General features: G+C 39.3%; 1 protein-coding gene across 3 annotated transcripts in view; it reads left to right on the top strand.

Annotated features, from left to right (window-relative positions):
• EFCAB6 (EF-hand calcium binding domain 6) overlaps window positions 1-13,801 on the top strand; it is a 201,289-nt gene that overhangs the window by 91,733 nt on the left and 95,755 nt on the right. For 2 of the 3 annotated variants that reach the window (XM_061582355.1, XM_061582357.1), the window contains 4 exons: window positions 846-1,017; window positions 3,963-4,077; window positions 6,025-6,146; window positions 7,382-7,617. In XM_061582355.1, coding sequence (XP_061438339.1) covers window positions 846-1,017; window positions 3,963-4,077; window positions 6,025-6,146; window positions 7,382-7,617 — 645 coding nt within the window. The remainder of the gene's footprint in view (window positions 1-845; window positions 1,018-3,962; window positions 4,078-6,024; window positions 6,147-7,381; window positions 7,618-13,801) is intronic. The other variant, XM_061582356.1, reaches the window with a different exon arrangement.

Here is a 13,801-nt window from a genome sequence, read left to right as displayed (position 1 = left end):
GGCGCACTGTAAAACATATAAAAAATTTTTGGCGCATTTCGTGTGCAAAATATATATTAATTGATCATGGATGTAATAAATCTCTATACAAATGGGTTTCTTCTCATTTTTAAAATATACTTTCATAATATTCGCGGCACACCTAGTCACCTCTTGCGGCACACCAGTGTGCCGTGGCGCACCGTTTGAGAATCACTGGTTTAGTCAATAGGTAGCAGTAGACTTAGTTTTGTCTGAGTTGGTTTCCTGAAGAGAACCATTACTTTTGTTGTTTAGCTTTCTGACTGGTATGCCTTCTAAAACCTCCATGACACATACCAATTACTTTACCCACTATAGTGTTATATTTACTTCCAAGAAAATGCTCAGACAAGCTCTGCTAACCTTCAAGGTCCACTGTTTATTTGAGGAGAGGCACAAATCCTTGTGTGTGTTTCTTTGTAATGACGATTAAACTTCCTCTGTTGAAATTTAATGGGCCTGTCTACATGCACAAAAGCTCTGGGTGCACATCAGTGTCCATTTGGAAGTGTAGATCAGGTGATAAACTGCTGTTCTTGGGAGAATGTTCAACCTATCTTACACCTAACGGAGTCCCTTATAACTCTGGGACTCGCTGTCAAAAGTTGTCTCTTCACTGGTTCTCTTTTCAGATTGACCATGTGGCCGTTGACATCTGAGGAACTGATAATTATAGCTTTATAAACAACTGTTGCTTTATGCAAAGCTTCTGGTGTGCTTATGTTCCCTATAACTGCAACAATACAGATCATTAATGTTTAATCAAATATTTTATGGTACCATATTTAAGGTGCTTCTCTTTGTTGCCAATCTTCCAATTTTAGAATGAAACAGATTGAAGACCATGCCTACAAATTCACTAAGAATAGAACTGTTGATGAAGTAATTGAAAGGCTGAGGGATGGTATCCTGCAGCAGGAAGTTACTGTTAGAGATGGCTTTCTTGCCTGCAACAAGCAAGCTAGTGGGAAATTGAGTAAAACTGATTTTCGCAAGGTACATTTAAATGAATGTATTTATTTGGTCATGTAAAGTGATGTGAATTGTTTTGTGTTGAGTTCTCCTGATACCTGCTCAGCTTAGGTTTCTGACTGTGCTGCTTGTATGGGCATTGTTCCATATATATACTTAGTTGGCATTAACTGTTGTGAAACTTTTCATAAATAGAGAGAAAAGAAAAACCTGTATATTTCAGTGCAACTCATATTATTTTGACATAGAATTACTTGTGTGTTTGTTGCCTTCCAAAGAGTAATCTCTCTCACTTTGTAGTTCAGGCCTGAACAATTTGTGACTCACCAGGCTGAATGCAGTCCACCCACCCAATGATGTAGCCTACCAGATGCTTGACACACACACACATACACACCATTGTTGCAGCCCCAAGGCAGACCATAATAACACATGGGGTTTATCAATTCCCAGATAGTGTGCGATGTGGTGAACTGTGGTGAACAGACTGGTAAACTGTGTTGAGCTTCATGGTTCTTATATATGTCTAGTGATATTTTTTATGGTTTCCCTCTCTCCTTTGAAAACCAGGCCACTGTGGTACATCACAAAGTCCTGGGGTATTGTTCTTTTGAGAAATGTGAGCTCAAAGACCAGTTCCTTGGTACTTTGGATCCTAGACTATATGTATAGAATGTATAGACTATATGCATAGATCATCTGGCAAAGATGATCTGGCTTTAAAAGAAAAGTTGAAGAGCAAAATGGGGTTCTGTAACCTGATTCCTTAAGTAAGGCCATTCTCAAATCTTTCTGATTTTCTTTATTCTAAAGAGCAGCCGGACACAACCAGGGTATCAAACCTTCAACTTACAACATCTTTTATTTTGATATTTTGTTCAGATCAGCTGATGGCACTCTGTAGACTGAAAGCTCCCTTCCCAGAACTGTGTAGACTAATTGGTCTAGTAAAAGGTCTCGCATCTCATGCTCTTTGGGCATTTCTGCACAAGGAGTCAAAGTGTGACCAGTCTTATCTTGGTCATAGTTCTGTGCATTGTTAGGCTGCTTAAATCCCACTGTCATCACACCTTTGCATTTCAGTTTGGACACTGAAGCTGTGCCACAGTTTGATGTACAATGTGGGCCTTTTCCTAGGCTCAATAAAAGTTGCACTAAAGTCCCACTGGTTCTGGAGATCACACTCTTAATTATAATGGATTATTATTACTGAACACTGATAGACTGATTGAGAAGCTTCTTAAAAGCATGAAGCTTCTGGATTTCAGTGTCAGGAGAAGTTGCATGCAATTCAAATGGTGCCCCTGAGATTGGGGAAGCTCACCAATACAAGAGTTCCATCACACTGCACATAGAGCTTTGTATCAGAACCATTAACTCTTAATAATACTGCGGCAAGACAGATTTTATTCTTTATTGTATTTATGCAATGGTGACTTCCTTTGTATGCCACACTCCTATGGCTCTAGAATTAAGCATTCAACCTGATAGCAAAAGCCTATACTAAAGCAAAAGCAGCTAATCTCTTTTCAAAGGCTTTTAAGATCTACTGAAAAGAGTGATAATTTGCTAATTAGAGCATTCTCACTTTTTTTTACATTTTTATGCCATTCAGCCATATGATGCCGCTTCTTTTTTTCTTTTAATCTCCAGAACTAAGTAAGTAAAATAGAATAGCAAGAACAATCACCATTGAAGCAATTACAAAAGGACAAAAATATACAGTATAAAGAATATGCCCAAATTAGAAGTACAGGAATAATTTGTGATGATTAAACTGGAGGAAGTATTACTAAACAAGGCCAGTCTTGAAATCACTTACATATAAGTATTTCTACTAGTTTCAATGGGACTCTCCACAAATCATTGATCACATTCAGACTTAATGCTACAGTTTGCTTCCCTATACTGTGCTGCATGTTAGTGGTACAGCTCAGAATACTTCTGCTTCATATGAGTAAACAAATCAAGTAGGTAAAAAACCAAGCAGCTGGGTTAATGTTATATCCAAACCAGTGTTTATGGTTTGTTTCTCCCAAACTGTGATTGGGAAACCAAGAAGAAACCTCAGCTTCAGATCATGGTTGTTTGAAGATAAACAAACCCCAAGTGTTGGTTCGGATGTAACACTAAGCCAGACTCTTTGTGGTATGTTTTCCTGCTTGACCAAGAAAAGAGCAAAGTAGGAGAGTTGGAACTGCATGCACCAGTGTGCAACTCTTGCACCAGTACACAGCTTATGCACCACATGGTTAAACAAACCATGCTTCATGGCTTAGCATTGTCTCCTAATGTGCCTACTGTTTCAACATGGCACTCAAAAGCTGTGCTTCAGTCAAGGACTGTAGAGCTTAGCTTATGGACTGACATTGGAAGCTTAATGAGCTACCGAAGATGAGGACATTGGCCAATTAAAAAAACGTGACAGTGCAATTCTATACTTGTTTATTTAGAAGTAAATCCCAGTGAGATCAATGGGACTTACTCCTTGGTAGGTTGGTATAGGATTGCTGCTGTAATGGTGTAACTGATTATATGATTAAAATCTGCATCGTTGTGCAACTTAACTCAAAGAGATCTGACCAAAAAAAAGAGCACACTTTCTTTGCCATGATACAGACGTGTGATAACAGGTGCTGTCTTTAAAAATGCATTCTCTTCTGTGTGTGATAGAAAGGAATGTTTCTTCTAAAATGGAGCTTGCCATATGCATTTTTATAACTAATTGTATAAAAATAGGTTTAAAAATGTAAAATCTCCTGCCCCATTAATCAGCAGCTCAAGTTATTAGAGGCCTTGAGGCAGAAAGAAATAGGCTTGATCCAACCACAGTTAAACACTTATAGGTACTATTTGATTTCAGTGGGAGGGAGCTAAGCATTTCCTATTGAAATCAGTGGGTCTTAAAAGTGGTGGGATTGTGTCCAATCCTTTAAAAAAAAACTTATTTCCTTTTTTCTCTCTAACAGATGTTGGAAGATATTGGGATGCCAATGGATGACGACCAGTTTAATCTACTAATTGAGAAATTAGGATTCCCAGTTGGCGGGCTGAGTTATCTTGATTTTGTGGCAATATTTGAAGGTAACTGGGTTTTTATTGATACCTTATCACATTTATTATGAAAGAACTGATGTCTTTTTTTGTCTTAGCTCTGTAAGCTGGGCTTCATTGATAAGTATTTTATTATTTATTAGATTTATATCCCGCCCTTTCTCTTTATATAATATTATTATACTATACTATTATATTGTAATAATATAATAATAGATTATCACTAACAGATAAAAGCAGACTGAATTTGTATTACGTTGGAGGTTCATTATAATTCTACAAAAATTTGAGACCAGATGCAAACGTAATTTGAAATGGAAATGGATCGCCTTCAAGCCGATCCTGACTTATAGCAACCCTATGAATAGGGTTTTCATGGTAAATGGTATTCAGAGGTGGTTTACCATTGCTTCCTTCTGAGGCTGAGACGCAGTGAGTGGCCCAAGGTCACCCAGGGAGCTTCATGTCTGTGTGGGGATTCAAACCCTGGTCTCCCAGGTCGTAGTCCAATACTCTAACCACTACACCACACTGGCTCAATAACCACCGCCCTGAAATGAGCCCACACTTTTATCAAAGGGCCCACAGCTAAGTTACAGAAAGGTGTAGTTACTGTTCCCCATTGGCATAATGTTGCCGATAAGGAAATACAAAAAAGAACCACATGGAAGATTCCAATGATGTGATCATTTCCCCATGCCTAGATCAGGAATACTGGTATTAGAAGCAATTGTGCACGCCTTCTGACCCTCCTGTGCACACCTGATGTACTAAAGTTGCATACCATCAGAGTGGTATGAGAAGAATCAATAGGGAACAGCCACCTCATCATCTCCATAACATAACCAGCCTTAAGCATCCCCTTTGTAAATATGTATAGGTTCTTTATTTGTTTGTCTATGATGATAACGAATGCACAATTATACTCCTGCTGTTCTTATGGGTGTGATGATAAAGAGATTCATCTCTATCTCAGTAGACTTGTAATTGGGAAGATTGTATTAGTTGTTATAATAAACATAATAATAATTCCTACTGAGTAATTTGAACTTTTAAGCACAGGTTGTGCTTTGCATTCCTTAGGTCTTTCAACCTCACAACAATTCTACATGACCCAGTTTACATATAATTACTGAATATATCAGTTGTCCTCTGCATATTTAGGAATCCTATAGCAGAGTCCCTCCCACCAACATAGGCAGAGAAACTCGCAGGGACTGACTGACAAACTTGCTTAACTGTCACTCAGGGAGCTAGCTTGTTCCTCATGGAGGAGGGTGAGGAAATGAGGGGAATGCTGCTGCAGCACATTTGAGGGTAGGAGAAGCATCTGAGCCTTGCTTATTCTGGGGATGAGCCCTCTTCACTAATAGATAAAAGCAGTCACCCCCACCCCCCAGAAGCAAAAATGCTACATCTGTGGGTCAGGATGAGGATGGAGTACTGTTGTTTAGTGGTGGTTGCATTTCCATCTCAGTGTGGGGGAAGACAATTAGACTAAAAGTTTGATTGTTTTTTTTAATTCTATTGGCAAATGTGAGAACAAAATCTGAAGAGTAATACATCTATGAGATAATAACATGATTCATGCAACATTCTTTTGACAGTCACATGTGTCTCTTAAAAAATTCCTCTCTATCTTGGTTAGCTGGCAAACAAGCAGTCCTATCAAGGACAGCAGAGAAGTTTTTGCCAAATAACTGTTTACTGTGAGAAACTCAAGTAGCCTGGCCAGTCCCTGTGAACCTTTTCTTCCCTCAGGATCCTCAGTCTCTCCTTGCAATAGCCCTGTGATGTAGGTTTGGTTGAGAGAGAATGACTGCTCCAGAGTCACCCAGTGATCTTGATTAGCTGAGTGGGGTTTTTAAATTGGGTCTCCCTGGTCCTGATCTAACATTGGTTCTAATGTCAGTTATTCAAATCTACATCATGATCATGTGGATCATTTGTTGTTTTCATGTGATGTACCTATTTCAGATTCCAGACTGAGTGGACACTCTCCAAATCACCGAGCCAGTGCCAATGTCAACAAGTGTCACTTCTTGTCTGCTGAAGAATGCCTCAGCCAGTATAGCGATAAGCTGGCAGAAGAATATAGGGTAATTGCATTCAGCTCATTATTGTTATTGATTCATGTCATAATTTATTGTTTTGTATATGCATTTCTTATGTGCAAACATTTTCTTCGTGTACAGCTATTCTGAGAAAAAGAATGGTAATTATGCGATCTTTCGGGCCTGTGGATGCCTCCTTATAAGCAACTTCCCTCCGCTGTAGATGGAAACATGAATGTTTCCTCCATATTTTGGCCCATCCCAGAGCAGGTCTGCCCAAGCCACTTATCTCTGCTGGTATGGAAGACTGAAGGTCTCCTCCACAATCAGCCATATCGGCAGGGTGGACTGCAGAGGTTTGAAATGCTGACTTCTACATCACTTTTCCTTTCTCTTCTGGGAAGAAGGGGACCTGGGATTATAAAATTCACAACAGTAATTCCTTTCCTGAGGGAAGGAGTTGTCTTATAGCTGCAGCCTGGGCTTTTTAAACTTTCAGGTGTTTATCAGGGAAGAGGGGCAAGAGAAGAGGAGCAACTTGAGCTAAATTTTAGAAGATGATAAAAGCTGGACTTGCTTAGTGAATTAAGTCTTCCCCTCTGGCAAATTGAGTGCTGTGGAATTAAAATGCTGAGGTTCCCTTCTTGCTGGGAATGCAGGGAAAGTTGATGGATGAGCCAGCACTTCAGACCTCTCAAGTTTTTAACAACTGTAGGACAGTCTGTGGGAAGGAGCCTTAGTATTCTATACAACCAGAGCCAAGCTGCTTGCCACATGAGCAGTGTAACATGTAGCCAGCCTGTTAACAATCAGAAGGTGAGAATGGGCAGTCACTGAGGGATCACCCTTACTAATAAATCAGTTGCATGTGTTCTGAGTAATTTTGCTGGAGGACACAAGACTCCAAAAATGTTTCTCCTTTATAGTCATGTTGGCTACATATATGTCTGACTACCTTTTGTAAAGAAATGCCATTCAGGGTATGTTCAGGTAAATTAGAAGGAATCTTATGAATGACTGAATGCAGTATGGGGCAGGGTACCTCATTCCTAAAGCCTCCCAGATAGATCAGCCTTGCTTTGGAGGCTTTTAAGAAGGAATCTTCACACCCTCCCTACGTGGCCTGTTCCCTAAACAGACTTAAATTTACCTCTTTATGTGAGTAGTGTGGAATGAAGATCCATTTAGTTGTATAATTAGTTTAGTCATATAGTTAGTGATTTGTATAAAAAGAAAAAAATAGGTTAAGTATTGATATTAAACTGAATATTCCCTGTTAGGATCCATACATTGCCTTCCGTAAAATAGATAAGAACAATGATGGTATAGTCACCATGCTTGATTTCCGATGCCTCCTGGATAGCTTTATGATCAGCATGACAGATGATGAATATGCACGTCTCCTTGGTATCTTGGGAATGAATGTGACCTCTACATTAAACTACCCGGAATTCCTTCAGTTGTTCCAAGCACACGCAACCAAAGAGATGCGCCCTTGGCTCACTCCATCTTACAAGTAAGAAGGGCAGCAATCTCATGGATTTACTTACGTTATTGTTATGTTAGCTAACATAGGATACATGCTAAGATATGAAAGAAGGTATGTTTTGTGTAGCATATTTCAGGATACAAGAATATAAGATAAGTTAGGATGCAAGCTGCTTATTGGATATCACTGGAAGAAAATTATCCTGGTATTGGTAAGATTCTAAGCATATCTGGCAGTGAACCTACATGTTTCGATTTCTTTAGGTTTATTTATTTATTTATTTGTTCATACTTATATCCTGCCCTTCTTCACAATGGGTTTGAAATCAAGCCTTTCCATAACTGCGCTTGACGTCGAAGGCCCTTCTCCGGGTTCCAACGCATATGGAGGCCCGGAGAGTAATAACCAGAGCTAGGGCCTTCTCAGTGGTGGCCCCCGAGTTATGGAACGCCCTCCCTGATGAGATACACCTGGTGCCTTCTTTGTTATCTTTTCGGCGCCAGGTAAAGACCTACCTCTTTGCCCAGGCATTTTAAATTTAAATTTAATTTTAATTTGCTTTTGTCTTAATTTTGTCTATATATTCTTTATAGCGTATTGTTCTCATGTTTACTTGTATTTTACTTGTATTTTAATCTGTTTTTACCTTTTTGTACACCGTCCTGAGAGCTTGTTGCTATAGGGCGGTTTAAAAATGTAATAAAATAAATAAATAAATAACTACTTTTATATGTCACATTGTAGGTTATAAAGATAATAATAATAATAATAATAATATAATAATAATAATAATAATTTGGTGAAAAGAAAGCATATACATATTGTAAATAGATAAGATATGTTACTGGATCAAATCTATTTCCACTCCTTTGGTGGCCATGGGCTAAATTGATCTTCACCTCCTAAGTAACACCCAATTTAAGAGATTTATATCATGTGTGTGGTTCCTAGATTCTTTGAGTGCACAATTCCCTGGGAAATTCTGCTTGGGAGCTGTCATGTGGCTTCTCAATGTCCGAAATAACTAAGATGCGATGTCATATGTGCCCATGTAAAGAACCAGAAGTGGTTCACCCGGCAGGATGCAGCTGCTGTACTAGCTTCCTGGCAGGTGGTCACTGTTGCTTACCAAGAGGAGGATTGGCAAGATGGCAAGGGATGTTGGCACGGTGAAAACGGATTGACAGCAGTGCACTGCACCAACCTCCCCACTGTCTTGCCACTCCCTCTCCCTTCCAGTAATCAACAGCAACCCAGAAAGCTAGTATAGCAGCTCTGCTCTACCTGGAAAACTGCTTCCATTTTAAAAACCTGTTAAATAGAAGGTTGTACCAGCACAAAGACATTAGAGCAATTCATTTCTAGAATGAATTTACTCCATATACCATTCCTAAGATAGAACAAAGAGAGTTTTATCATCTGTCTTTTTTTCAATCACATCTAAGATGGCTCACATACTTTAGCACAACAGCTGGTAGACTTAAGGTTGTTTCAGGTGTGACAATGTTCAGGGGAATAGGAAGCTCAATTGTGCTTACTGTTCTATGTGCTTCTTAAGGATTCTAACTTCAGGCATTCAAAATCTCTCCTGTGATTGGGAAAATTAATAAAGAATGGGCTACCTCCCCCCCCCGGTCACCCTTAATAATTTGAAGGGTTAATTTCCATGGCAGAGAGCCTTTTCTACTTGTATGGGTGTCATGACCCCTGAACCCAGCAGCAATCAAGACACAGTGTCGGAGGCTGCAGAGGCATCAACTAAGGAGTCAAATCAAGTTCAAGGCTTTGAGCTGGTTGCTGGAGATCAGGGGACCACTTCAACTGAGGCTGGCAGACAGAAGTCCCGGAGGAACATGCCAGACCATCAGGGCTAGAGCCTGGACCCTCATGGTGCCACCCCTGAACTTCAGGAACCAGATGCTTCCTACCACACTGGACCAGTCCAGTGGCACAGAGAATTCACCATGAGGGAGGTTATGGAATGGAGGATGAGTGCCCATCTTCTACCCATCTTCAGGGTAGAAGGTTGACTCTTTAAGGCACTGAAGTTCTCCATGAGCGGGTGGAGCTGGGAGGAAGTAGTCTGGTGATGGAGGCTTGGAAGGCCACAGTCTGCTCTCAACCCTTGTTGGAGCAAGTTGCTCAATCAGAGTTATCCTTGGTCCTGCAACTTCTGACCTGCCTTGCCTTGCCTTCAACCTCATCCTACCTTGCCTCACTTCCTGCCTTGCCTCACTTCCTACCTTGCCACCTTCTCTGTGGGATCCAGCACTAGCCGGGACAAAGCAAGGGGCTCCCTGTGCATTTTAGAACCCTGATTTTCAGGGTTCTAAATAGTGATGCCAGATAAATTCTCCAAATTGCATTTATACACAAAATGGAGATGTTCCATCACCCCAAACCCTGCCAGCATCTAATCTCTCCCCATTTTATATGATTCCTCAATTTTCATGAGTGAATTACTGAGTGGTTTCTGTGACCTCAAAAAAGGGATTTTTTGTTTATAACATGGCAACTTATTAATGCTGATGTTACTGCTTCTAAACAAAATCTCTGCAAATAAGCTACTATGGCAACAAATCACCTATACTTGGCCAACTCTCCCAACAAGACCCATTCTCCCAACAAAAAGAAATATGCAAAGCTATCTACTTAACAAAAGAAACTGAATGTGGAACATGATTCATTACCTAATGAAAGCATAATGGGGATGTCTAAATGTAAGTGTGATGAACAACACAAAAATACAGAAATCACATAATTTGTTCCATGGAAGATGAAAAAGAAAAAAGAATAGGAAATTTCCTGCTTTTACATGCAGTTTTGGACAAAGGGGGGGAGGGAGAATTCAGACCCCCTGAAGCATGGGATTCACATATCCCTAGTCCTAAATCATACAAGAAGCCTACACAAGTAGAGCAGGATCCCTGATATAGACTGTCACCCTTCAGTTTGTGATGGGCAATGGATATGGTGATGAGAGTAGAGCTAGTGTGTTTATCCTTCCTTTTCCTCTTTGTATGAGAGATTTTGAACACCTGAATAGTGCTCTGAGATCATCCAAACTTAATTTTATTTCTTTTCGCTAGTTGGGAGATAAGAAAGTTATCCCCACAGTGGGAGCATATGTGTCTCCTACTGGGGAAGATATGAAAAAACTATTTCTCATGAGGTGAGGAAGATCAGGGAATGAGAATTGTAAGTTAAACGTTCATCTTGGCCCCTCCACATTTCATCACATCTAAAATGGCTTACAGCTAATGTGCTTGAAAACATGGAGATGCGGTAGCAGGTGACGTAAAGCAAGCCTGCTCCAACTTCAGAAATCTAAAAATATCTTCCCACTTTATTGCTGACCATTATGACAAAAACATATGCCTTAAGATTTGAGCTCTTGCTTGTGGCTTTCTCTTTGCTAATAACTAGCATTTCAGCCTGCAGCTTTTGTTCTGAGAAGTATCAAATGTGAAAGCTATGTAGTTTTTATTATGCCATCTGTGAGAAATATTAATGAAAACAAAGAGCATCTGCAACTCTTGAACATTAACTTAACTATATTTTTAGATGTATGGATTTATACATGGATTTAATATGAGGATTTTTAATGCAATGGCTTTGTCCACAAAGATTTTGGGCAGGACTGAGTGCACTCCATCTATCATGTTGTGTTCAAGTGCAGAACCTGATCTCTCCCTGATGAAATAATCAGCTCACAGAGAATCTGTTATTTTCTGTACTGAAAAGCATCACAGTTCTAGACCCCATCACTGACAATGCATGGGTCCTATTTGGCATCATGCCTGGGCCTTCTTTTTGGTTGATTTTATTGGCTCTTGTGAATGATCAACTTAAGCGTATAAATAGAAACAATGGGTGTAATCCATCTAAAATTGATCCAATTCACTTGAATTTAAAAGTTCTTAACTTGGGTTGGACTGTGACGGGTTGCCTAGCTTTGATCCCTATTCACATTTAAAGGTTAAAGAGTAAACGTTGCTGGAGAATGTTCGGTATGAATAAATATAAAGGGTTAATCAGTGCATTTAACTGAATAGCATAGACCTTTGAGATGTACCTGAGCTCTGTTTGTTTCAGCAAGCATCCCCCACTCAGTGCACTAAATGCCAGAGAAATAACAGCTAATAGGAAATGATTTTATTCTTTTATATTCTGTACAAATTGATGTATCTAAATCCAGACCAGTTTGTGTAAACATATATTTGAATTGTTGGTTATTGCCTTTAAAGTCCTATACAGTTTGGGCTAACGTAGTCAACCTTTTAAAATCCTTAAATCCAAACATGTATTGTAGGACCCAATTCTTCATTTTTTACCATATATTTGTTGGTGGCAGTGCTGGTGTTGTGACCCACCAGCTGAAGACGAATGAGTAAATGGACCGCTTCCTCTCACATGATTCTGCCTGCTTAAGCTCTGCTCTGAGGCGAGTTTGGGGGATTTATGGGACAGGACTTTCTTAAAGGTAGCACCCAGGATCAAGAAGTCCTGAACAGAGTCTGTCTGGCTCCTACTCTTTTGGCTTTTAGAATGCAAGTGAAAACTGGCTTGTCATGGTGAACTTTTAACGTTGAGTGATTACTGAATATATTGTCCTGTTATTCTTGATGCTGGCTGTCTTTTTAATTTTATTGCTGAAGCTTTTGTTAGTATGCCATTTTTATTTGTTTGTGCTCTTTTATTTGTAAGTTGTTTTTTCCTGGCTAAAAAGCTGTGATTAATCCACATGTTTATATTATATCAATGTTATTAGATTGCCCATCATATTTTGAGTGGTGTCCCACTTTTTACTGTATTACTGATGGCCTTTCACTAAGCAATAAAGATTTGGCTTTAGTTAAATATCAGTACCAGATTATACAACATTGCCTGTAGGGGTGGTGGTTTGTTTTCGGTTTTTTAAAAAATCAACTGTTAAAAAAGTTTTAAAAGGATAAATATAAAAACTGAGTATCTGACGGTAAAGCAATTAGTAAAGATGCTAATTCCATTGGATATTTCATTTCCTGAAGTGTGCTAGATTTAGTTTAAAAAGTGTAAAGTATTGCGTGGATTAAAGGCAATATGAGTTATTTTGTTCATTTTTTTTAATTTTTGCAGTATACTTGGCAGGGTTTCACATGGAGGTTGGAACCTCTCTTAAAATACTCTAGTTACCCCCTCCATCCTATAAGGTCTTTAACCATAATTATGAGTTTTGAATATTGTGGGAGATTGGGTCACTGGCCACAAACTAGTAAAAGGCAATTATAGTTGAATATGTGGAAATACGTGTCTTGAAAAACTGTTATAATGCCGTGTGCACACATTGGATACACGTCTTAAATAAATTCACTAATAGGCAAAAAACATTGCGGTTTAAGAATGTAATAGCCAACAGATACTTCTATCAAACTTTAAAAAGCAGGGAAATTGGGCAGCTATAGTGAATGCACCAGGGGAGCAGGAGACCTGACCTCCTCTCTGAGATATTGTACTGCCCTACAAATTTGTCAAAATGCAAACACAATTTGGGTTGGTTTTTCACAGTCCAATCCACTTCCTGTGTAGCTTGGAAGAATTTGGTAACATGTGCCTCTGAGCATATGGTGAGTGGTGGCAACACCTGCCATCTCCAAAGATGGAGAATTACATTTTTGTATGTTTCTTGGTGTTCTTTTTGCTTTGCTTCTTTCCTGTGTAACTACTGTTTCTACAGAGAATCTAACCTAGAAAATTATATTTCTCTCATTATTCATCCAAGAAATCTGTGTCAAATTTATTTTTATTATTTTCAAAGCCTTTGTATTGGTCAGTGTCATATGATGGTGAAGATAGCCTTTTGTGTTTCAACCTGGAGGTTATGATCTATTTCTATTTATTAACTGTTGAATCTGAAACTGCAGTTTGATGTAAAATGAGACTGATTACAATATGTTGCTACTTAAGCAATGACTTTAGCTGGTGGAAAAAAGGAACTTGGCCTGCCCAACATGCATGTTTTCGGCCTGCTATGCTTAAACTCATTCATTCATTGGCGATCACCCGTGGCCGAGTAAGATTGATAAGGTCTTTAACAGGCTGAAGCTAATTCCGATAAGACCGAGGTGTTACACGTGGGTGATAAGAGAAGGTTGGGAGACATCGACTTGGTGTTTAACGGGGTGAGATTACCCCTGAAGGATCAGGTCCGCAGCCTCGGGGTCATTCTTGA

This window comes from Rhineura floridana, chromosome 8 (assembly GCF_030035675.1).
Source record: "Rhineura floridana isolate rRhiFlo1 chromosome 8, rRhiFlo1.hap2, whole genome shotgun sequence".
Lineage (NCBI taxonomy): Eukaryota > Metazoa > Chordata > Lepidosauria > Squamata > Rhineuridae > Rhineura > Rhineura floridana.
Note: the sequence above shows the minus strand (reverse complement) of the source record. Positions and strands in the feature narration are given on the sequence as shown.